The sequence below is a fragment of the Conger conger genome, chromosome 11 (genome assembly GCF_963514075.1).
Source record: "Conger conger chromosome 11, fConCon1.1, whole genome shotgun sequence".
NCBI classification, from domain to species: domain Eukaryota; kingdom Metazoa; phylum Chordata; class Actinopteri; order Anguilliformes; family Congridae; genus Conger; species Conger conger.
The window spans coordinates 46330271-46355997 of NC_083770.1; the positions used below are offsets into that span (position 1 = coordinate 46330271).

The 25727-nt window shown below is 40.8% G+C and overlaps 2 protein-coding genes and 1 pseudogene across 2 annotated transcripts; all 3 read right to left on the reverse strand.

The window, feature by feature from the left end:
- Positions 1–4703: 4703 nt before the first annotated feature.
- Positions 4704–7356, reverse strand: LOC133141064 (interleukin-1 beta-like). The gene is made up of 5 exons (XM_061261441.1): positions 7327–7356; positions 6916–7093; positions 6392–6565; positions 5237–5373; positions 4704–4925 (listed from the first exon to the last, which is right to left on the reverse strand). Exons 1-5 carry the CDS (start codon positions 7354–7356, stop codon positions 4704–4706), a joined length of 741 nt encoding a protein of 246 aa, XP_061117425.1.
- A 6460-nt stretch (positions 7357–13816) lies between these two features.
- Positions 13817–16816, reverse strand: LOC133141062 (interleukin-1 beta-like; annotated as a pseudogene).
- A 5295-nt stretch (positions 16817–22111) lies between these two features.
- Positions 22112–24773, reverse strand: LOC133141039 (interleukin-1 beta-like). The gene is made up of 6 exons (XM_061261405.1): positions 24624–24773; positions 24432–24480; positions 24023–24200; positions 23504–23677; positions 23079–23215; positions 22112–22767 (listed from the first exon to the last, which is right to left on the reverse strand). The coding sequence occupies exons 2-6, from the start codon at positions 24459–24461 to the stop codon at positions 22546–22548; spliced, it is 741 nt and encodes a 246-aa protein (XP_061117389.1). The 5' UTR covers positions 24462–24480; positions 24624–24773; the 3' UTR covers positions 22112–22545.
- Between the last annotated feature and the right edge of the window lie 954 nt (positions 24774–25727).

The window sequence follows — 25727 nt, forward strand, 5'->3', positions numbered from 1 at the left end:
TTAACACAGAAAACAAACTGAATTACTCAGCATCTGAAAATGTACATATGTATGAATAGAAATACAAGTAATGTTTTGATATTAATGAACATGTTATCAGTCTCTCTTCATGGAGAGTGTTAAGATACCTTGGTAAAAAGAACATAATCCTTTTTTTAATGCCTTGGAGGTTGTGAAGATTAGTTATGTTAGTATCTGATCTGAAAAAAATACTCAGTGAATATATACACATAACACTCTGGAAACCACTCTCTTGGTAAATGCTATGACGAATGTACTGATAATACCTCTGGCTCACTTCCTATTAAAATAAAATATTTTCAGCGCAACATCATTATCATTCAAGTCACTTGTATTCTGTCCAAAAATACAAGTCTCAAGAGGATATGACGCCTTGACCTGCCTCAACATGATTACACTGTCAGCTTTTGTTTACAGCATAATCCCAAACAAGGCATGACTAAACTTGAAGTTTATGAAACCTATGTTTCCTGTTCAAGGGTCTCATAAGTAAAATGTCCTGTAGACAGTACCAGGCAGAATTTGTGGGCAGGTACATTAGGCTTGTGCAGAGCAACTCAGTGGAAATATTTTTTGCAGGAATAAAAGATGTAGCATTTTATTAGTAGTAGGAATGAGACAAGGTCCCGCTCCAGGACATTTACTGCAAGCAGGTCCTTAGCAAGGCCAAGTCCATTTTCCTGGCCATCCCCTGTCGAAGGATTTCAGCTCTTGCCTATGGTTCCTGTGTAGGGGATGATTGTAACACTTTTTGCTCCAACATGTAAAACTCAATAACTGTTTATGCAACAGCCCTCACACTGATATAAGCCAGCCATATTTGTTTGCTTCAAATACTAGTCATTTAGACATCTACTACAATATCACAGAATGTGTGAGTTAATTTCAAATACAAAGAGTTCCAATGTTAAAACCAACACCAATTCTGGTGCGAGTTGTAACGCTAGCTGGGGATGGATGTACAGAACGTTTGCTGAAATCAGACCCACACTATGAAATTTAAACTAGAATTTGAATTAAAAATTTCTAAATCAGCCTAAAGTACATTGTTTTCAAATGAACAATATACTTTTATTCTAAAACATAACATATAAAATGGCCTATTTTAGAATGTCTGTATGTTACTTTGGCTAGGCACGCTGAGAAATAAATAAATGGTAAAAACAATCCGCTTTGACAGAATTACATGTTACCACCATCCCCAACCCAGGCAGCCAGTACATTGACGTGTCAGTTTGACACAAGCATGAATTTAAAGCATCACATTTGATTAGAGAAACTGCTTATTACTGCCATGGAAGTTATACCATTGTTACCCACAATATTGTGACTGTTAAACAAAAATATATGAGATGTGAATTGTTGCTTATGTATCTGAAAATGTTTTGGCTTAAAAAGCCCAATATTTCACACAGAGTCATCAATCATCTCAGGTGAGCTCAAAGGGGAATATGGGTCTGAACCAAATATAATTAACTTTCAAATTTGAGCAAATTCTATAAACGAGGCTCCTGGGGGCTTCACTGCTGTATGGTAGGCTATATTCAGTAAAAACACGAAATACAAATGGAAGTAAGTACCTTTTACAAAAATGACATGAATAGCATTGATCTGGACAAAAGGCAAATAAAACAAATGTGAGATTCGTTATGATGGCATAACATTTGGATCGCCTGCCATGAAAATGTATTTCTCCTCATTTGCATCAAACCAATAATTTAGTTTGTTATGCTTTGTTGATAATATCTGTGAAATTGAGGGTAAAATATTATTAATCATATGTCTGTTATTTCTTCTATCTGGTATTTTTCTATGTGTACACCCATTAAATGTCCTCTGAGGTCAGTACAGCAGCAGGAAAATCCTGGATTTCTGCTTGTTGCACTTGATTCCTGCTCCACCCACATTTCTTGCGAAACCTGTTAAAATCGGAGTTTCAGCGCACAGTGCAAAAGTGCAGGTGAATACACGCAATGTTTACTTAAAGATATTTAAGTGGGGAAACAACCTTTTTGGCATGTGACTGGAGAAACTACTTATTACTGCTATGGAAGTTAAACCATTGTACTTGCAATATTGTGACTGTTAAACGAAAAATAGATAATTACTTTTGTCACTCAAAATCTGTTTTTCTCTCTTAAAGTACCCAGTGGAGTCATCAAACCTCCCCTGTGAGTTCAAGGAGCCAAGTCTAAACAATCATCATCACATTACCACAACTCAATATTAAACACTCTTTAATCTGTAACAAAGACATGTTATTCAACTACTCAGATTTTCATTTTAGTTCGTCTATTATGGATCCGGCAAATCCGGCAAATCAATCCTGTCGTTTCCAACATGGACAATGAATTGTAGTTACATTCTTTGACCAGCAGATGGTGGGATTTATTAATATCTGCATCGTCACTGCTTTATATTTGGAGCAGAATAATCTGATTATTCTTTTTTCAAAGACAAGGAAATAATTCATAATCCCTGCAGAAATAGTAGTGGATTGCAATAATAATAGTTCCAAAGTGATTCTAATCCAGATTTTGGAAAAAGAAAAACCCAACACAACTGTCTGACTGACAACTCGCAAGCGCCACTGAAATTCTTAACATATCCGATATGACTATAATGAACCGTTAAGGAACCAGAACCCATGGTATATCGTGAACATTGGCACAGCTAGCGGGTGGTTAGGCACGACGCAAAGCGCAGTGCCGTTACCCACATTTTCCACGATATACTACAGGGTTGAGTTCCATAACCACCTTTATACAACGGTTACCACATTTATCTTCCGCCGAACAGTAAGTAATTGGTTGCTAAGAAACGGTATTGCTAACGTTAGCTAGCAATAGTGTATCCCCGCTGCACTAGCTAAGCAGCGGTATTGCTAACGTTAGCTCGCAATAATGTATCCCCACGGCACTAGCGTCAACTTGCTAGCTTGGTTGGCATTTACATAGCACCTTTATCCAAAGCACTGTACAATTGATGCTTCTCATTCACCCATTCATACACATACTCACACACCAACAGCAATTGGCTGCCATGCAATGCTGGTGGTGGTAGTGTCATGGTGTGGGCATGTATGGCTGCCAATGGAACTGGTTCCCTTGTATTTATTGATGATGTGACTGCTGACAAAAGCAGCAGGATGAATTCTGAAGTGTTTCGGGCAATATTATCTGCTCATATTCAGCCAAATGCTTCAGAACTCATTGGACGGTGCTTCACGGTGCAGATGGACAATGACCCGACGCATACTGCGAAAGCAACCAAAGAGTTTTTTAAGGCAAAGAAGTGGAATGTTATGCAATGGCCAAGTCAATCACCTGCCCTGAATCTGATTGAACATGCATTTCACTTGCTGAAGACAAAACTGAAGGGAAAATGCCCAAAGAACAAGCAGGAACTGAAGACAGTTGCAGTAGAGGCCTGGCAGAGCATCACCAGGGATGAAACCCAGCGTCTGGTGATGTCTATGCGTTCCAGACTTCAGGCTGTAATTGACTGCAAAGGATTTGCAACCAAGTATTAAAAAGTGAAAGTTTGATTTATGATTGTTAGTTTGTCCCATTACTTTTGGTCCCTTAAAAAGTGGGAGGCACATATACAAGCTGTTGTAATTCCTACACCGTTCACCTGATTTGGATGTAAATACCCTCAAATTAAAGCTGAAAGTCTGCAGTTAAAGCACATCTTGTTCATTTCATTTCAAATCCATTCCGGTGGTGTATAGAGCCAAAAAGATGAGAACTGTGTCGATGTCCCAATATTTATGGACCCGACTGTATGTGGTCACGCTAGGACTCGGAACTGTACTTTCCGCTAGGGTCCTCATCGCACTTGTCCCTGGGTTTGATTTGCACTTCATTGTACGTGTTGCAGACTTTTATCTGGACACATTTGCTTCTCTGGGGTTTCATGGTTTTTGCAGTATTTTGATCTGAGGATGTTGCCTTATTTTGTATGTCTATATACCCCTTTCTAAATCCCCAAGAAGGTCAAATGACACTTTAAAATCACTCATTTTGTTTTACTTTGGTAGGCTACTAGCGGTGGAAAGACGATAATGTAAGGGTAATTTCGGTTACAAAGTAAAAAGGTGACCTACAAACGTGGGGTAACATTAAAAGGTGTGAACAATCCATTGAGACATGCGTAGCGCCACTGTGGATATTGGCATGGCTGGAATGCTAACTGACCAATAGAGACAATGGACCAGGCCTATCCCTTATAAATATGGTATACTGAGCATATATTGAGCACTCGATTAGAAACCATTAAATAATTTATTAGCAAAGTTACACATTACCACCATGTGCAATAAAGCTGCTCGCTCCAAAAGTCATTATAAAATGCTTGAATTACAGTAGGCTACATAATTTACAGACAAGGAATCAATAAATAATCAGGGAATCAATAAATAATATACGATACGAGGAACATGAATCTTTCACAAATAGGCTGATCTTAACGACCAGAGAGCACCACGTGGTGGCTGAACCAGTTTTGAGACAGACTCAAAAAGTATCAATACATAATAAATAAATTAATATAAATAAATACATAAATAAACCCCAGTGCCGTTGTGGCTGTACTCGGTACATACAATGGACGGTTGGGGGATTTTTAGCCAGGTTTGTTGGGTGCTTGTGGATGCGTGGTGTGGTTGTATCTTGTGGAGATCACAGATGTGTGAAGGAGAAGTTGGTGAAGTGGGCGGAGTCGTCTTCTTTACACATCTCCACAGGTCTTTTATCCTCCACAGCCGTGCTGACGAACCAGCCGCGGAATTTGAGCGACTCTAAGCTGGTGGTGCTCAAGCCCTGCTCGCTCTTGAGAAAGAGGAAACGCGCCGTCTCCCCATTTGCGTCGATGTTCTTCAGCATCGCGCGGTCTTTCACCTCCTGGAGAAACGACACACAATCCACGACTGTGAGCAGACTCATAAAGGAAGCTTGTGAGCCAGGCTTGTTTACATTCTTGAGATCGACAGATTCATTTTAATAACAAATATATACATTGAAATCAAAAAAAGTTAAGGACAATATTTGATCCGATTCAGGACATTGTTATGATAGGCTCAGAAAAGAACAGAATAACGTATTACTGTTCTGACACGTGAATTATGTGGAATTCACAGCTTTGGGTCTCAGAACTGAGCATCTGAAATCTATCATCTCAACACAGTGCTCTCCCATCAGCATCGTAGATTTACCTCCAGCTGCAAGATGGGGTTGCTGCCAGACTTTGAGCAGGACAGGTAGAGGTCCTTTCCGGCGATACTCAAAGCAACAGGTCGTCTCAGGCTGTCAGTGAAGTTGTGAGACATGTATGTCGACAGGTTCAAGTTTACTGTGGGGAAGGCAAAGAGCAACATGGCCATCAATCCACAATCAACAGGGACATATTTCTGAGTGCATGTACTATGAAATTGCACAGTGTTTATTCAAATGTTTTCATTTGATTCTTTTCAAAAACATTTTGTAATGAATTTCTATAAAATTTTATTGAAATATAAGTGTTTAAGTGTTCTCGCTCAAGACTGCTGGCTGTCCTGGTCCCACGGTGGTGGAATGATCTCCCGGTGAATGTCAGAATGGCATAGTCACTGACCTCTTGACTCATCTCTGAAGACTCATCTCTTCAGGCTACACCTTTCCCTCCCTAACTCACCACCATGATTAGCCTTATATATGACATAGACTGGAATGGCACTTATATAGTTGTATCGATATTGTCGTTTTTTGTATTAGCTATTGTATTGTTGTACTCAGGGTATTCTAGCTGCCAACTGTGGTATGCTAGGTTGGATTTTGATGTATTCTTCAAGGGTTCCGATTGTATCTGTATGGTCACACTTCGACTCGGAACTGTACTGTCCTCTCAGGTCCTCTTCGCACTTGTACTTGGTAAATGTTAAATGGTAAATGGTAAATGGTTGGCATTTATATTGCGCCTTTATCCAAAGCGCTGGACAATTGATGCTTTCTCATTCACCCATTCATACACACACTCGCACACCAACGGCGATTGGCTGCCATGCAAGGCACCAACCAGCTTGTCAGGAGCATTTGGGGGTTAGGTGTCTTGCTAATGGACGCTTTGACACAGCCCAGGCGGGGAATCATACCGGCAACCCTCCAACTGCCAGACAACTGCTCTTACGGCCTGAGCCATGTCTCCCCTTGTGTTTGATCTGCTCTTTGTTGTATGTCAGTCTGGATAAGAGCCTTCCCTTGTAATGTAATGTAATGTTTATACAAGTCTACAGAGGTACTGTAACACTCTATTTAGAAAATAACAAACTAATAACTGAAGCTAAACTCTGCAGTCTGTGCAGCCCCCCCTTCAGGCCACTGACTGGGCTTACCTTTGAGATGCATGCTGGCAGCCGGCAGTATCACTGCATGCAGCTCCAGTGGACTCTGGTGGAGCACCAAGCTCTTCTGATCTTGGTCACACACGCTGTGTTCTATAACCTTGGTGTTGTAGAACACGTTGGGCTTGCTACTCCAAGTATCCACCACCACTGGCGTGACGCTCTCTGCGAAGGGGAGAGGCAGGGGCATAGGTGGGCCGATGAGCAAAACAAACAAACGCAAGATTGCAATTGGCTACTGCACTACGGAGGGTGATGACAGCCGAATGAAGGCCCTTTGACTTTACGTCACTGAGAAATGTGGCACGCGCAGCCTATCATTGGTAAATGGTAAATGGTTAGCATTTATATAGCGCCTTCATCCAAAGCGCTGTAAAATTGATGTTGTTCATTCACCTTTTCATACACACACTCACACACCAATGGCGTTTGGCTGCCATGCAAGGCACCAACCAGCTCCAACCATTGGCTGAAAGAGAACATCAACAAAAAAATTCCACGGCAGGTAAGCCTACCGTCAAACACGTTTTCCAGCATAATGTCGAGGAGCTCATGGTCACTGAACTCTGTCCCGCGGGGAGTGTAGCTGTGTTTCATTCTCTGCAGGGCAACGATGACGTTGGCAACATCGCGCAAACTGTGCGGATGCTGGGTTACCTCCAAATGTAGTTCCTTGTGGTCACAGCTTGGGATCTTTTCGGGGACGGGAAAACAAAAAGATTACTCCTCCGATAAGAACATTTATGATGCGCGAACATTACGTAAATAGTCGCTGCACAGCAACACTGATATAGCTCATGCCACGCAGGCTACAAAATCATCAATAGGCCTACTAGGAAATCTCCCTTGCTGTTCAACAAAGTGTTGCGGTTTACCTCATTTGATTAACACATCTTTAGTTAACGTTAGCTCAGTTACCGTCTCACCTTTTCGATGCAAACAGACTTGAATTCCATGTTTCTGCTTTTCGAAAAGCTGCAAGAACGATAAAAAGCAATTATTTAGTTCGTTACGCTAGAATACATTTAATTAACAAATTGGTAAATACATGCTCACAAAACTGGCTGGTTTACAAAATAGACTAAATACACTAGAAGCCATCACAGTCACTTGCGTAAAAAGAACCCACTGCGGAGTACCTACTGTTATTCGTAAAGAAAGGTGCTTAGATCCTCAACTTCAGTGTTAAGTGCCTGCTAGAGCAATCTGCCTACAAGGATGTTTCGCTCCCATATATATTGAGCGCACAGCGGCTGGGGAAATCCCTTGCGTTATTTCCCATCGAACGGCCGAATTGGTCGCCTATTAATGGTCTAACCACAACATCCGATTTAATCCTTTAACGTAATGACAATTTCACTTGTTTTAGGGAGAAATCTGATTGAATAAACCTATGTTCATTTGCAATTGAATCTCTACATATAGTTCCAACTGAAAATATCCCATCATTGGTCACAGTGTCAATTCGAACGGTCATTAGAAAACCAATATTTTGCTTATAAAGCGCTTTTCCCAATGCTGACAGGCGCCTTGCAGCAAAATCTAAATTGGAAAAGACACAACATTGCAAATAAAGAAACAATAGTGTTTAGCAATTAAAATCAAGAAATCTTCTGAAACGCAAAAATTCGGACAACACAGCGATAATCGACCGATATGTAACTAAAACACTGGTAATAAAGGTCGCATGCAAGTTATATTTAGAGTCTTATTTTAAATTGAGTTGACAGCTTTGTTGAGAATGGACATCGGCGGGCAATGTGTTGGTCAATAACGTGGACGACTGTCAGTGAATCCCATCGAAATAGGGAACACTAAGCTGCAGAATTACGACCTTAAGGCCATTGTTTCCATGTTAAAATATTATGCAAAACCCATAATCACTTTCTCAATTCTAAGTAGCCTACCCAACGTTCCCAATATGCCATTATAATGTCAGTCGGGCAGGCTATCAAGCAGTAGGAACAGCAGTAGGTTTAAATGAAGGTCAAGCACTTCAAGGTCACAAAATCATGATTTATTTTGGGATTGTGGTCATAGTCTCTCATGGACTCCAGTTCAATCCATCCACTCCGCAGTGTTCGCTCCCTCCAACTCTCACCTTCAGCGTTCCCAATCACCGGACTATTAGTTTCACCCCAGTCTATGGCTTCACCTGTTCTGTTTGATTAGTGGGCTCTCTCTACGTACATATGCCATGCCTTTTCATTCTATTCTTTGTGAGGTATTGGTATCAGTCTGGCTACACAGACTGAGTCTTTGCCATTCTGGTATTATCCATCGCTGTCTGTCTCAGTGCGGCATGGATGGTGCAGTGGGTAGCACTGCCGCCTCACAGCAAGGAGGTCCTGGGTTCGAATCCCCGTCGGCCGGGGCCGCTCTGTGTGGAGTTTGCATGTTCTCCCCGTGTCTGCGTGGGTTTCCTCCGGGTACTCCGGTTTCCTCCCACAGTCCAAAGACATGCATGTTAGGCTGATTGGAGAGTCTAAATTGCCTGTATGTATGAGTGTGTGAGTGAATGGTGTGTGTGCCCTGCGATGGACTGGCGACCTGTCCAGGGTGTATTCCTGCCTTTCGCCCAATGTATGCTGGGATAGGCTCCAGCCCCCCCTGTGACCCTGTTCAGGATAAGCGGGTTCAGATAATGGATGGATGGATGGATGGATGTCTGTCTCAGTAGTCATTTGCTTCTTCTTCTTTTTTGACTACAGATTGTGGATCGCCCGTCTGTCTGGTCATTAAAAATATCTGCTCTTGGATCCTTCGTGCCTGAGTTTCGTTACATGGTCACACTGCTTTCCTCTCACAATCTAAAGACATGCAGGTTAGGCTACTTGGGGATTAATAAATATTGTATATTATATTGAATTGTATAAGTAAATGTGTATAAATAGAGGCACAAAAAATACATTAACCTTGCAACCACCTAGTTTGTGGTCAACAAAGATAAAGGACCATGCTGAATCTGGCCAGGCAAACACAATACACAGAATTTCAATGTCAGAAAAAAGTCAAAATCCAGTGATTGAGCCATGGGCAGTTCCGTATGTTTTCTGCTGCATGTATTGTGTTACACAATCACCTCATATGCGCAAATGCTGAAAGATGACGTAAATAAAAAGTAATATGCAATAAGGTGTTGCAGATTTAGCAAAAAGTTGTCAGTTAAAAATGGTTGGCATTTATATCGCGCCTTTATCCTAAGTGCTGTACAATTGATGCTTTTCATTCACCCATTCATACACACACTCACGGCAATTGGCTGCCATGCAAGGCACCGACCAGCTCGTCAGGAGCATTTGGGGGTGAGGTGTCTTGTTCAGGGTCACTTCAACACAGCCCGGGCGGGGGATCGAACCGGCAACACTCCGACTGCCAGACAACTGCTCTTATTGCCTGAGCCATGTCGCCCCAAAGCATCAGTTCACACCCAGTAGTCATTGCATGAATAAAACAATGTGTTGCATTAATAAAACAATGTTTTGTTTCTTTGTATTATATCTACTTCAAAATGAAATGGGGTCAAACGTTCAAGAAATTAATCTCAGCGGTGGAATTTCACAAATTTACAAAATGAAAAAAAAACGCTTGATAAATGCAATATTTAATTTACAAAGGACGGACTTACATCTGTTTCCACACTTCCTTTTTTATGTGTATTTTTTAACACAGAGAAAAAAAACTGAATTACTCTGTTCAGCATTTGAAAATGTACATACAAGTAAAGTTTTGATATTAATGAAGATGTTATCAGTCTCTCTTTATGGAGAGTGTTAAGATACCTTAGAACATAATCCTTTTTTTAACGCCTTGGAGGTTGTGAAGATTAGTTATGATAGTATCTGATCTTTAAAAAATATGCAGTGAATATATACACATAACCCTCTGGAAACCACTCATGGTAAATGCTATGACAAATGGACTGATAATACCTCTGGCTCACATTGTATATCCTCCCAAGAACCATGCATTGTATTAAGTAAAATGTCCTGTACACAGTACCAGGCAGCATTTGTGGCCAGGTACTTTAGGCTTGTGCAGAGCAACTCTGTAGCATCTTTCATTTTATTTTCATTATATTTTATTTTCATACAGTGGAAATAATTTTCGCAGGAATAAAAGATGTAGCATTTTATTAGTAGTAGAGGTGAAACCCCAGGACATTTACTGCAAGCAGATCCTTAGCAAGGCCAAGTCCATTTTCCTGGCCATCCCCTGTAGAAGGATTTCAACTCTTGCCTATGGTTCCTGTGTAGGGGATTATTGAACACTTTTTGCTCCAACATGTAAAACTCAATGACTGTTTATACAACAGCCCTCACACTGATATAAGCCAACCATATTTGTTTGCTTCAAATACTAGTCATTTAGACATCTACTACAATATGACAGAATGTGATATTGTGAGTTAATGTGAAATACAAATAGTTCCACTGTTAAAACCACCCCCAATTCTGGTGCGAGTTGTAACGCTAGCTGGGGATGGATGTACAGAACGTTTGCTGAAATCAGACCCACACTATGAAATTTAAACTAGAACTTGAATGAAAAATTTCTAAATCGGACTAAAGTACATTGTTTTCAAATGAACAATATACTTTTATTCTAAAACATGACATACAAAATGGCCTATTTTAGAATGTCTGTTTTTATGTTACATTGGCTAGGCATGCTGAGAAATAAATAAATGGTAAAAACAATCCTCTTTGACAGAATTACATGTTACAACCATCCCCAACCCAGGCAGCCAATACATTGACGTGTCAGTTTGACACAAGCATGAATTTAAAGCATCACATTTGACTAGAGAAACTGCTTATTACTGCCATCGAAGTTAAACCATGTTACCTATAATATTGTGACTGTTAAACAAAAATATATGAGATGTGAATTGTTGCTTATGTATCTGAAAATGTTTTGGCTTAAAAAGCCCAATATTTCACACAGAGTCATCAATCACCTCAGGTGAGCTCAAAGGGGAATATGGGTCTGAACAATAGTGGTCTGAACCAAATATAATTTACTTTCAAATTTGAGCAAATTCTATAAACGAGGGTCCTGATGGCTTCACTGCTGTATGGTAGGCTATATTCAGTAAAAACACGAAATACAAATGGAAGTAAGTACCTTTTACAAAAATGACATGAATAACATTGATCTGGACAAAAGGCAAATAAAACAAATGTGAGATTCGTTATGATGGGATAACATTTGGATCGCCTGCCATGAAAATGTATTTGCATCAAACCAAGAATTTAGTTTGTTATGCTTTGTTGATAATATCTGTGAAATTGAGGGTAAAATATTATTAATCATATGTCTGTTATTTCTTCGATCTGGTATTTTTCTATGTGTAAACCATTAAATGTCCTCTGAGGTCAGTACAGCAGCAGGACAATCCTGGATTTCCACTTGTTGCAGCACTTGATTCCTGCTCCACCCACATTTCTTGCAAAACCTGTTAAAATCGGAGTTTCAGTGCACAGTGCAAAAGTGCAGGTGAATACACGCAATGTTTAATTAAAGATATTTAAGTGGGGAAAAAACCTTTTTGGCATGTGGGTTTGAAGCTCCATTAATATGAACCATCCCATTTACCTAGAGAAACTGCTTATTACTGCCATGGAAGAATCCATTGTATTTACAACATTGTGACTGTTAAATAAAAAATAGATGAGATGAGGATTATTACTTTTGTAACTCAAAATCAGTTTTTCTCTCAAAGTACCCAGCGGAGTCATCAAACCTGAGTTCAAGGAGCCATAAATCTAAACAATCATCATCACATTACCACAACTCAATATTAAACACTCTTTAGTCTGTAACAAAGACATGTATGTATTCAACTACTGAGATTTTCATCTTTGTTAGTCTTTTAAAAGCATCTCCAATTGCACATCTGGCAAATCAATCCTGTCGTTTCCAACATGGACAACGAATTGTAGTTACATTCGTTGCCCAGCAGATGGTGGAATTTATTAATATCTGCATCGTCACTGGTTTATATTTGGATCAGAATAATCAGATTATTCGTAATCCCAGCAGAAATTCTAGTGGATTGCAATAATAATTGTTCCAAAGAGATTCTAATCCAGATTTTGGAACTGTCTGACTGACAACTCGCAAGAACACTGAAATTCTTGATATATCCGATATGACTATAATGAACCGTTAAGGAACCAGAACCCACGGTATATCCTGGATATTGGCACAGCAAGCGGGGTGGTTAGGCACAACGCAATGCGCAGTGCCGTCACCCACATTTTCCACGATATACTACAGGGGTGAGTTTAGTAACCACCTTTATACAACGGTTACCACATTTATCTTCCGCTGAACAGTAGCTAACTGGTTGCTAAGCAACGGTATTGCTAACGTTAGCTAGCAATAATGTATCCCCACGGCACTAGCGTCAACTAGCTAGCTTGGTTGGCATTTATATAGCACCTTTATCCAAAGCACTGTACAATTGATGCTTCTCATTCACCCATTCATACACATATTCACACACCAATGGCAATTGGCTGCCATGCAAGGCACCGACCAGCTCGTCAGGAGCATTTAGGGGTTGCTGAGCTCACCGGTGCGTTCTTTCTGTTTAAGAATGTTCCAAACAGTTGATTTGGCCACACCGAATGTTTTTCCTATCTCTCGGATGTGTTTGTTTTGATTTTTCTGATGTCACTGATAGTGACAGCTCTTTGGATCTCATATTGAGAGTTGACAGCAACAGATTCCAAATGCAAATAGCACAACTTGCTGTTGTAATTCCTCCACCGTTCACCTGATTTGGATGTAAATACCCTCAAATTAAAGCTGAAAGTCTGCATCTTGTTCATTTCATTTCAAATCCATTGTGGTGGTGTATAGAGCCAAAAAGATGAGAATTGTGTCGATGTCCCAATATTTATGGACCTCACTGTATGTGGTCACGCTAGGACTCGGAACTGTACTTTCCTCTAGGGTCCTCATCGCACTTGTCCCTGGGTTTGATTTGCACTTCATCGTACGTGTTGCAGACTTTTATCTGGACACATTTGCTTCTCTGGGGTTTCATGGTTTTTGCAGTATTTTGATCTGAGGATGTTGCCTTATTTTGTATGCCTATATACCACTTTCCAAATCCCCGAGAAGGTCAAATGACACTTTAAAATCATTTTGTTTTACTTTGGTAGGCTACTAGCGGTGGAAAGACGATAATGTTAGGGTAATTTCGGTTACAAAGTAAAAAGGTGACCTACAAACGTGGGGTAATATTAAAAGTTGTGAACAATCCATTGAGACATGCGGAGGCTATATGGTGGATATTGGCATGGCTGGAATGCTAACTGACCAATAGAGACAATGGACCAGGCCTATCCGTTATAAATATAGTATACTGAGCATAGTCTATGAAGTAACAATTTGAACACTCGATTCGAAACCATTAAATAATTTATTAACAAAGTTACACATTACCACCATGTGCAATTAAGCTGCTCGCTCCAAAAGTCATTATAAAATGCTTGAATTACAGTAGGCTACATCATTTACAGACAAGGAATCAATAAATAATCAGGGAATCAATAAATAATATAAGATACGAAGAACATGAATCTTTCACAAATAGGCTGATCTTAACGACCAGAGAGCACCACGTGGTGGCTGAACCAGTTTTGAGACAGACTCAAAAAGTATCAATACATAATAAATAAATTAATATAAATAAGTACATAAATAAACCCCAGTGCCGTTGTGGCTGTACTCGGTACATACAATGGACGGTTGGGGGATTTTTAGCCAGATTTGTTGGGTGCTTGTGGATGCGTGATGTGGTTGTATCTTGTGGAGATCACAGCTGTGTGAAGGAGAAGTTGGTGAAATGGGCGGAGTCATCTTCTTTACACATCTCCACGGGTCTTTTATCCTCCACAGCCGTGCTGACGAACCAGCCGCGGAATTTGAGCGACTCTAAGCTGGTGGCGTTCAAGCCCTGCTCGCTCTTGAGAAAGAGGAAACGCGCCGCCTCCCCCTTTGCGTCGATGTTCTTCAGCATCGCGTGGTCTTTCACCTCCTGGAGAAACGACACACAATCCACGACTGTGAGCAGACTCATAAAGGAAGCTTGTGGGCCAGGCTTGTTTATATCCTTGAGATCGGCAGATTCATTTTAATAACAAATATATACATTGAAATCAAACAAAGTTAAGAACAATATTTGATCTAATTCAGGACATTGTTATGATAGGCTCAGAAAAGAACAGAATAACGTATTACTGTTCTGACACGTGAATTATGTGGAATTCACAGCTTTGGGTCTCAGAACTGAGGGTCTGAAATCTATCATCTCAACACAGTGCTCTCTGATCAGCATCGTAGATTTACCTCCAGCTGCAAGATGGGGTCGCTACCAGACTTTGAGCAGGACAGGTAGAGGTCCTTTCCTGCGATACTCAAAGCAACAGGTCGTCTCTGGCTGTCAGTGAAGTTGCGAGACATGTATGTCGACAGGTTCAAGTTTACTGTGGGGAAGGCAAAGAGCAACATGTCCATCAATCCACAATCAACAGGGACATATCTCTGAGTGCATGTACTATGAAATTTCTATTCATTAAATATAAGTGTTTTAGTGTTCTCGCTCAAGACTGCTGTCTGTCCTGGTCCCACGGTGGTGGAATGACCTCCCGGTGGATGTCAGAAAGGTAGAGTCACTGACCTCTTTCAAGCGCAGACTGAAGACTCAGCTCTTCAGGCTACACCTTTCCCTCCCTAACTCACCACCATGATTAGCCTTGTATATGACATAGACTGTAATGGCACTTATATAGTTGTATAGATATTGTTGGGGCATTCTAGCTGCCAACTGTGGTCTGCTAGTTTGGAAGTTGATGTATTCTTCAAGGGTTCCAATTGCATCTGTATGGTCACACTAGGACTCAGAACTGTACTGTCCTCTGAGGTCCTCTTCGCACTTGTACTTGTGTTTGATCTGCACTTCATTGTACGTCGCTCTGGATAAGAGCCTTGCCTTGTAATGTAATGTAATGTTTATACAAGTCTACAGAGGTACTGTAACAAAGGTGTTTAACACTCACACTATTTAGAAAATAACAAACTGAATAATAACTGAAGCTAAACTGAAGCTAAACTCTGCAGTCTGTGCAGCCCCCCCTTCAGGCCACTGCATGCAGTGACTGGGCTTACCTTTGAGATGCATGCTGGCAGCCTGCAGTATCACTGCATGCAGCTCCAGTGGACTCTGGTGGAGCACCAAGCTCTTCTGATCTTGGTCACACACGCTGTGTTCTATAACCTTGGTGTTGTAACACGTTGGGCTTGCTACGCCTAGTATCCACCGCCACTGGCGTGACGCTCTCTGTGAGAGAAGAGGCAGGGGCATAGGTAGGCCGATGAGCAAAAGAAACAAATGCACGATTGCAATTGGCTACTGCACTACGGAGGGTGATGACAGCCGAATGAAGGCGCTTTGACTTTACGCCACTGAGAAATGTGGCACGCGCAGCCTGTCATTGGTAAATGGTAAATGGTTAGCATTTATATAGTGCCTTCATCCAAAGCGCTGTACAATCGATGTTGTTCATTCACCCATTCATACACACACACACACCTACGGCAATTGGCTGCCATGCAAGGCACCAACCACCTCCAACCATTGGCTGAAAGAGAACATCAACAAGGAAATTCCACGGCAGGTAAGCCTACCTTCAAACACGTTTTCCAGCATAATGTCCAGGAGCTCATGGTCACTGAACTCTGTCCCGCGGGGAGTGTAGCTGTGTTTCATTCTGTGCAGGGCAACGATGATGTTGGCAACATCGCGCAAGCTGTGCGGATACTGGGTTACCTCCAAATGTAGTTCCTTGTGATCACAGCTTGGGAACTTTTCGGGGATGGGAAAACAAAAAGATTACTCCTCTGATACGAACATGTATGATGCGCGAAAGTTACGTAAATAGACGCTGCACAGCAACACTGAAATAGCTCATGCCACACAGGCTACAAATAGGCCTACTAAAAAATCGCCCTTGCTGTTCAACAGTGTTGCGGTTAACCTTATTTGATCAACACATCTTTAGTTAACGTTAGCTCAGTTACCGTCTCACCTTTTCGATGCAAACAGAGTTGAATTCCATGTTTCTGCTTTTCGTAAAGCTGCAAGAACGATAAAAAGCAATGTTTTAGTTCGTTACGCAAGAATACATTTAATTAAGAAGTTGGGGAAAATATGCTCACAAAACTATGACTGGTTTACAAAATAGACTAAATACACTAGAAGCCATCACAGTCAATTGCGTAAAAAGAACTAACTGCGGAGTACCTACTGTTATTCGTAAAGAAAGGTGCTTAAATCCTCAACTTCAGTGTCGAACCGTGTAGTTTAGTTGTGCCTGCTAGAGCAATCTGCCTACAAGGATGTTTCGCTCCCATATATATTGAGCGCATAGCGGCTGGGGAAATCCCCTGCGTTATTTTCCATCGAACGGCCCAATTGGTCGCCTATTAATGGTCTAACCACAACATCCGCTTTAACCCTTTAACGTAATGTGGACATTTGTGGACAAATCTGATTGAATTAACCAATGTCGATTTGCAACTGTATCTCTACACATAGTTCCAACTGAAAATATCGCATCATAGGTCACAGTGTCAATTCGAACGGTCATTAGAATACCACATTTTGCTTATAAAGCGCTGTTCCAAATGCTGAAAGGCGCCTTGCAACAAAATAAAAGTGCAAAATCAAAATGGGAAAATACATAACATTGCAAATAAGAAAACAATAGCAATTAAAATCAAGCTTCTGAAACGCAAAAATTAGGACAACACAACACAGTAGGAACAGTAGTAGGTTTAAATGAAGGTCAAGCACTTTACGATGACAAAACCTTGATTTATTTTGGGATTGTGCTCATAGTCTCTCATGGACTCCAGTTTAACCATCCACTCCGCAGTGTTCGCTCCCTCCAACTCTCAGCTTCAGCGTTCCCAATCACTGGACTATTAGTTTTACCGCAGTCTATGGCTTCACCTGTTCTGTTTGATAAGTGGGCTCTCTCTACGTACATATGCCATGCCTTTTCGTTCTATTCTTTGTGAGGTATTGGTATCAGTCTGGCTACACAGACTGAGTCTTTGCCATTCTGGTATTATCCATCGCCGTCTGTCTCAGTAGTCATTTGCTTAGTATTTTTTTGACTACGGATTGTGGATCGCCCCTCTGTCTGGTCATTAAAAATATCTGCTCTTGGATCCTTCGTGCCTGAGTTTCGTTGCATGGTCACACTCTGCTTTCCTCCCACAATCTAAAGACATGCAGGTTAGGCTACTTGGGGGTTAATAAATATTGTATATTATATTGAATTGTATAAATAAATGTGTATAAATGGAGGTACAATTTTTTTTTTACCTAGCCACCACCTAGTGTACACCTTTGAAACCACCTAGTTTGTGGTCAACAAAGATAAAGGACCATGGTGAATGTGGCCAGACAAACACAATACACATCGTGGTCAGAATTTCAATGTCAGAAAAAAGATATCGGCTCAAAATCCAGTGATTGAGCCAAGGCCAGTTCAGCATGTTTTCTGCTGCATGTATTGTGTTACACAATCACCTCATATGCGCAAATGCTGAAAGATGTCGTAAATAAAAAGTAATATATAATAAGTTGTTGCAGATTTAGCAAAAAGTAGTCAGTTAAAAGCATCTGTTCACACCCAGTAGTCATTACAAATATTAGTTTTGCATAAATAGAGAATCAAGAGGATATGACGCCTTGACCTGCCTCAACATGATTACACTGTCAGCTTTTGTTTACAGCATAATCCCAAACAAGGCATGACGAAACTTGAAGTTTATGAAACCTATGTTTCCTGTTCAAGGGTCTCATAAGTAAAATGTCCTGTAGACAGTACCAGGCAGCATTTGTGGCCAGGTTCATTAGGCTTGTGCAGAGCAACTCAGTGGAAATATTTTTTGCAGGAATAAAAGATGTAGCATTTTATTAGTAGTAGGGGTGAGACAAGGTCCCACTCCAGGACATTTACTGCAAGCAGGTCCTTAGCAAGGCCAAGTCCATTTTCCTGGCCATCCCCTGTAGAAGGATTTCAGCTCTTGCCTATGGTTCCTGTGTAGGGGATGATTGTAACACTTTTTGCTCCAACATGTAAAACTCAATGACTGTTTATGCAACAGCCCTCACACTGATATAAGCCAACCATATTTGTTTGCTTCAAATACTAGTCATTTAGACATCTACTACAATATCACAGAATGTGTGAGTTAATTTCAAATACAAAGAGTTCCGCTGTTGACACCAACCCCAATTCTGGTGCGAGTTGTGACGCTAGCTGGGGATGGATGTACAGAACATTTGCTGAAATCAGACCCACACTATGAAATTTAAACTAGAACTTGAATGAAAAATTTCTAAATCGGCCTAAAGTACATTGTTTTCAAATGAACAATATACTTTTATTCTAAAACATGACATACAAAATGGCCTATTTTAGAATGTCTGTTTTTACGTTACTTTGGCTAGGCACGCTGAGAAATAAATAAATGGTAAAAACAATCCGCTTTGACAGAATTACATGTTACAACCATCCCCAACCCAGGCAGCCAATACATTGACATGTCAGTTTGACTCAAGCATGAATTTAAAGCATCACATTTGATTAGAGAAACTGCTTATTACTGCCATGGAAGTTAAACCATGTTACCCACAATATTGTGACTGTTAAACAAAAATATATGAGATGTGAATTGTTGCTTATGTATCTGAAAATGTTTTGGCTTAAAAAGCCCAAAATTTCACACAGAGTCATCAATCATCTCATGTGAGCTCAAAGGGGAATATGGGTTTGAACAATAGTGGTCTGAACCAAATATAATTAACTTTCAAATTTGAGCAAATTCTATGAACGAGGCTCCTGGTGGCTTCACTGCTGTATGGTAGGCTATATTCAGTAAAAACACGAAATACAAATGGAAGTAAGTCCCTTTTACAAAAATGACACGAATAACATTGATCTGGACAAAAGGCAAATAAAACAAATTCGTTATGATGGGATAACATTTGGATCGCCTGCCATGAAAATGTATTTCTCCTCATTTGCATCAAACCAAGAATTTAGTTTGTTATGCTTTGTTGATAATATCTGTGAAATTGAGGGTAAAATATTATTAATCATATGTTATTTCTTCTATCTGGTATTTTTCTATGTGTACAACCATTAAATGTCCTCTGAGGTCAGTACAGCAGCAGGAAAATCCTGGATTTCCTCTTGTTGCACTTGATTCCTGCTCCACCCACATTTCTTGCGAAACCTGTTAAAATCGGAGTTTCAGCGCACAGTGCGAAAGTGCAGGTGAATACACGCAATGTTTACTTAAAGATATTTAAGTGGAGAAAAAACCTTTTTGGCATGTGACTGGAGAAACTGCTTATTACTGCCATGGAAGTTAAACCATTGTACTTACAATATTGTGACTGTTAAACGAAAAATAGATAATTACTTTTGTCACTCAAAATTTGTTTTTCTCTCTTAAAGTACCCAGTGGAGTCATCAAACCTCCCCTGTGAGTTCAAGGAGCCAAGTCTAAACAATCATCATCACATTACCACAACTCAATATTAAACACTCTTTAATCTGTAACAAAGACATGTTATTCAACTACTAAGATTTTCATTTTAGTTCGTCTATTATGGACACTTCTAACAGCATCTCCAATTGCACATCCGGCAAATCAATCCTGTCGTTTCCAACATGGACAATGAATTGTAGTTACATTCGTTGACCAGCAGATGGTGGGATTTATTAATATCTGCATCGTCACTGCTTTATATTTGGAGCAGAATAATCTGATTATTCTTTTTTCAAAGACAAGGAAATAATTCATAATCCCTGCAGAAATAGTAGTGGATTGCAATAATAATAGTTCCAAAGTGATTCTAATCCAGATTTTGGAAAAAGAAAAACCCAACCCAACTGTCTGACTGACAACTCGCAAGCGCCACTGAAATTCTTAACATATCCGATATGACTATAATGAACCGTTAAGGAACCAGAACCCATGGTATATCGTGAATATTGGCACAGCTAGCGGGTGGTTAGGCACGACGCAAAGCGCAGTGCCGTTACCCACATTTTCCACGATATACTACAGGGTTGATTTCCATAACCACCTTTATACAACGGTTACCACATTTATCTTCCGCTGAACAGTACGTTATTGGTTGCTAAGAAACAGTATTGCTAACGTTAGCTAGCAATAGTGCATCCCCGCTGCACTAGCTAAGCAGCGGTATTGCTAACGTTAGCTCGCAATAATGTATCCCCACGGCACTAGCGTCAACTAGCTAGCTTGGTTGGCATTTATATAGCACCTTTATCCAAAGCACTGTACAATTGATGCTTCTCATTCACCCATTCATACACATACTCACACACCAACAGCAATTGGCTGCCATGCAATGCTGGTGGTGGTAGTGTCATGGTGTGGGCATGTATGGCTGCCAATGGAACTGGTTCCCTTCTATTTATTGATGATGTGACTGCTGACAAAAGCAGCATGATGAATTCTGAAGTGTTTCGGGCAATATTATCTGCTCATATTCAGCCAAATGCTTCAGAACTCATTGGACGGTGCTTCACGGTGCAGATGGACAATGACCCGAAGCATACTGCGAAAGCAACCAAAGAGTTTTTTAAGGCAAAGAAGTGGAATGTTATGCAATGGCCAAGTCAATCACCTGACCTGAATCCGATTGAACATGCATTTCACTTGCTGTAGACAAAACTGAAGGGAAAATTCCCCAAGAACAAGCAGGAATTGAAGACAGTTGCAGTAGAGGCCTGGCAGAGCATCACCAGGGATGAAACCCAGCGTCTGGTGATGTCTATGCGTTCCAGACTTCAGGCTGTAATTGACTGCAAAGGATTTGCAACCAAGTATTAAAACGTGAAAGTTTGATTTATGATTGTTAGTTTGTCCCATTACTTTTGGTCCCTTAAAAAGTGGGAGGCAGATATACAAGCTGTTGTAATTCCTACACCGTTCACCTGATTTGGATGTAAATACCCTCAAATTAAAGCTGAAAGTCTGCAGTTAAAGCACATCTTGTTCATTTCATTTCAAATCCATTGCGGTGGTGTATAGAGCCAAAAAGATGAGAATTGTGTCGATGTCCCAATATTTATGGACCTGACTGTATGTGGTCACGCTAGGACTCGGAACTGTACTTTCCGCTAGGGTCCTCATCGCACTTGTCCCTGGGTTTGATTTGCACTTCATCGTACGTGTTGCAGACTTTTATCTGGACACATTTGCTTCTCTGGGGTTTCAGGGTTTTGCAGTATTTTGATCTGAGGATGTTGCCTTATTTTGTATGTCTATATACCCCCTTCCAAATCCCCAAGAAGGTCAAATGACACTTTAAAATCACTCATTTTGTTTTACTTTGGTAGGCTACTAGCGGTGGAAAGACGATAATGTTAGGGTAATTTCGGTTACAAATTAAAAAGGTGACCTACAAACGTTGAGGAATATTAAAAGATGTGAACAATCCATTGAGACATGCGTAGGCTATATGGTGGATATTGGCATGGCTGGAATGCTAACTGACCAATAGAGACAATGGACCAGGCCTATCCGTTATAAATATAGTATACTGAGCATAGTCTATGAAGTAACAATTTGAGCACTCGATTAGAAACCATTAAATAATTTATTAACAAAGTTACACATTACCACCATGTGCAATAAAGCTGCTCGCTCCAAAAGTCATTATAAAATGCTTGAATTACAGTAGGCTACATAATTTACAGACAAGGAATCAATAAATAATCAGGGAATCAATAAATAATCAGGGAATCAATAAATAATATATGATACGAGGAACATGAATCTTTCACAAATAGGCTGATCTTAACGACCAGAGAGCACCACGTGGTGGCTGAACCAGTTTTGAGACAGACTCAAAAAGTATCAATACATAATAAATAAATTCATATAAATAAATACATAAATAAACCCCAGTGCCGTTGTGGCTGTACTCGGTACATACAATGGACGGTTGGGGGATTTTTAGCCAGTTTTGATGGGTGCTTGCGGATGCGTGGTGTGGTTGTATCTTGTGGAGATCACAGATGTGTGAAGGAGAAGTTGGTGAAATGGGCGGAGTCATCTTCTTTACACATCTCCACGGGTCTTCTATCCTCCACAGCTGTGCTGACGAACCAGCCGCGGAATTTGAGCGACTCTAAGCTGGTGGTGTTCAAGCCCTGCTCGCTCTTGAGAAAGAGGAAACGCGCTGTCTCCCCATTTGCGTCAATGTTCTTCAGCATTGTGCGGTCTTTCACCTCCTGGAGAAACGACATACAATCCACGACTGTGAGCAGACTCATAAAGGAAGCTTGTGGGCTAGGCTTGTTTACATTCTTGAGATCGACAAATTCATTTCAATAACAAATATATACATTGAAATCAAACAAAGTTAAGAACAATATTTGATCTAATTCAGGACATTGTTATGATAGGCTCAGAAATGAACAGAATAACATATTACTGTTCTGACACGTGAATTATGTGGGATTCACAGTTTTTGGTCTCAGAACTGAGTGTCTGAAATCTATCATCTCAACACAGTGCTCTCCGATCAGCATCGTAGATTTACCTCCAGCTGCAAGATGGGGTCGCTACCAGACTTTGAGCAGGACAGGTAGAGGTCCTTTCCTGCGATACTCAAAGCAACAGGTCGTCTCTGGCTGTCAGTGAAGTTGCGAGACATGTATGTCGACAGGTTCAAGTTTACTGTGGGGAAGGCAAAGAGCAACATGTCCATCAATCCACAATCAACAGGGACATATCTCTGAGTGCATGTACTATGAAATTGCACAGTGTTTATTCAAATGCTTTCACTTGATTCTTTTCAAAAACATTTTGTTATGAATTTTTCAAATTTTGTTGGAACTTCCAATATAAGCGTTCATACAAGTCTACAGAGGTACTGTAACAGAGGTGTTTAACGCTAACACTATTTAGAAAATAACAAACTAATAACTGAAGCTAAACTCTGCAGTCTGTGCAGCCCCCCCATACCTTTGAGATGCATGCTGGCAGCCTGCAGTATCACTGCATGCAGCTCCAGTGGACTCTGGTGGAGCACCAAGCTCTTCTGATCTTGGTCACACACGCTGTGTTCTATAACCTTGGTGTTGTAGAACACGTTGGGCTTGCTACTCCAAGTATCCACTGCCACTGGCGTGACGCTCTCTGCAAGGGGAGAGGCAGGGGCATAGGTAGGCCGATGAGCAAAAGAAACAAATGCACGATTGCAATTGGCTACTGCACTACGGAGGGTGATGACAGTCGAATGAAGGCGCTTTGACTTTACGTCACTGAGAAATGTGGCACGCGCAGCCTATCATTGGTAAATGGTAAATGGTTAGCATTTATATAGTGCCTTCATCCAAAGCGCTGTACAATCCATGTTGTTCATTCACCCATTCATACACACACACACCAACGGCAATTGGCTGCCATGCAAGGCACCAACCAGCTCCAACCATTGGCTGAAAGAGAACATCAGCAAGGAAATTCCACGGCAGGTAAGCCTACCTTCAAACACGTTTTCCAGCATAATGTCCAGGAGCTCATGGTCACTGAACTCTGTCCCGCGGGGAGTGTAGCTGTGTTTCATTCTGTGCAGGGCAACGATGATGTTGGCAACATCGCGCAAGCTGTGCGGATGCTGGGTTACCTCCAAATGTAGTTCCTTGTGGTCACAGCTTGGGGTCTTTTCGGGGATGGGAAAACAAAAAGATTACTCCTTTGATACGAACATGTATGATGCGCGAACGTTACGTAAATAGACGCTGCACAGCAACACTGATATAGCTCATGTCACACAGGCTACAAAATCATTAATAGGCCTACTAAAAAATCGCCCTTGCTGTTCAACAGTGTTGCGGTTAACCTTATTTGATCAACACATCTTTAGTTAACGTTAGCTCAGTTACCGTCTCACCTTTTCGATGCAAACAGAGTTGAATTCCATGTTTCTGCTTTTCGTAAAGCTGTAAGAATGATAAAAAGCAATGCTTTAGTTCGTTACGCAAGAATACATTTAATTAACAATTCTCACAAAACTATGACTGGTTTACAAAATAGACTAAATACACTAGACGCCATCACAGTCAATTGCGTAAAAAGAACCTACTGTTATTCGTAAAGAAAGGTGCTTAAATCCTCAACTTCAGTGTTGAACCGTGTAGTTTAGTTGTGCCTGCTAGAGCAATCTGCCTACAAGGATGTTTCGCTCCCATATATATTGAGCGCACAGCGGCTGGGAAAATCCCTTGCGTTATTTCCCATCGAACGGCCCAATTGGTCGCCGATTAATGGTCTAACCACAACATCCGCTTTAACCCTTTAACGTAATGACAATTTCACTTGTTTTGTGGACAAATCTGATTGAATTAACCAATGTCGATTGGCAACTGTATCTCTACACATAGTTCCAACTGAATATATCGCATCATAGGTCACAGTGTCAATTCGAACGGTCATTAGAATACCACATTTTGCTTATAAAGCGCTGTTCCAAATGCTGAAAGGCGCCTTGCAACAAAATAAAAGTGCAAAATCAAAATGGGAAAATACATAACATTGCAAATAAGAAAACAATAGCAATTAAAATCAAGCTTCTGAAACGCAAAAATTAGGACAACACAACACAGTAGGAACAGTAGTAGGTTTAAATGAAGATCAAGCACTTTACGATCACAAAACCTTGATTTATTTTGGGATTGTGCTCATAGTCTCTCATGGACTCCAGTTCAACCATCCACTCCGCAGTGTTCGCTCCCTCCAACTCTCAGCTTCAGCGTTCCCAGTCACCGGACTATTAGTTTCACCCCAGTCTATGGCTTCACCTGTTCTGTTTGATAAGTGGGCTCTCTCTACGTACATATGCCATGCCTTTTCGTTCTATTCTTTGTGAGGTGTTGTTGTCACTCTGGTTACACAGACTGAGTCTTTGCCATTCTGGTATTATCCATCGCCGTCTGCCTCAGTAGTCATTTGCTTAGTATTTTTTAGACTACGGATTGTGGATCGCCCCTCTGTCTGGTCATTAAAAATATCTGCTCTTGGATCCTTCGTGCCTGAGTTTCGTTGCATGGTCACACTCTGCTTTCCTCCCACAATCTAAAGACATGCAGGTTAGGCTACTTGGGGGTTAATAAATATTGTATATTATATTCCATCCATCCATTATCTGAACCCGCTCATCCTGAACAGGGTCGCAGGGGGGCTGGAGCCT

Coding starts and splice junctions, on each gene's coding strand:
- LOC133141039 (XM_061261405.1), bottom strand. CDS start 24,461: ATGGAATTCAACTCTGTTTGCATCGAAAAG. Junction 24,201..24,431: donor ACTCTGTTTGCATCGAAAAG/GTGAGACGGTAA, acceptor ATCCCCGAAAAG/ACCCCAAGCTGTGACCACAA. Junction 22,768..23,078: donor ACCCCATCTTGCAGCTGGAG/GTAAATCTACGA, acceptor TCGTTTCTCCAG/GAGGTGAAAGACCGCACAAT.
- LOC133141064 (XM_061261441.1), bottom strand. CDS start 7,356: ATGGAATTCAAGTCTGTTTGCATCGAAAAG. Junction 5,374..6,391: donor TGCCAGCATGCATCTCAAAG/GTAAGCCCAGTC, acceptor CCTTCCCCACAG/TAAACTTGAACCTGTCGACA. Junction 4,926..5,236: donor ACCCCATCTTGCAGCTGGAG/GTAAATCTACGA, acceptor TCGTTTCTCCAG/GAGGTGAAAGACCGCGCGAT.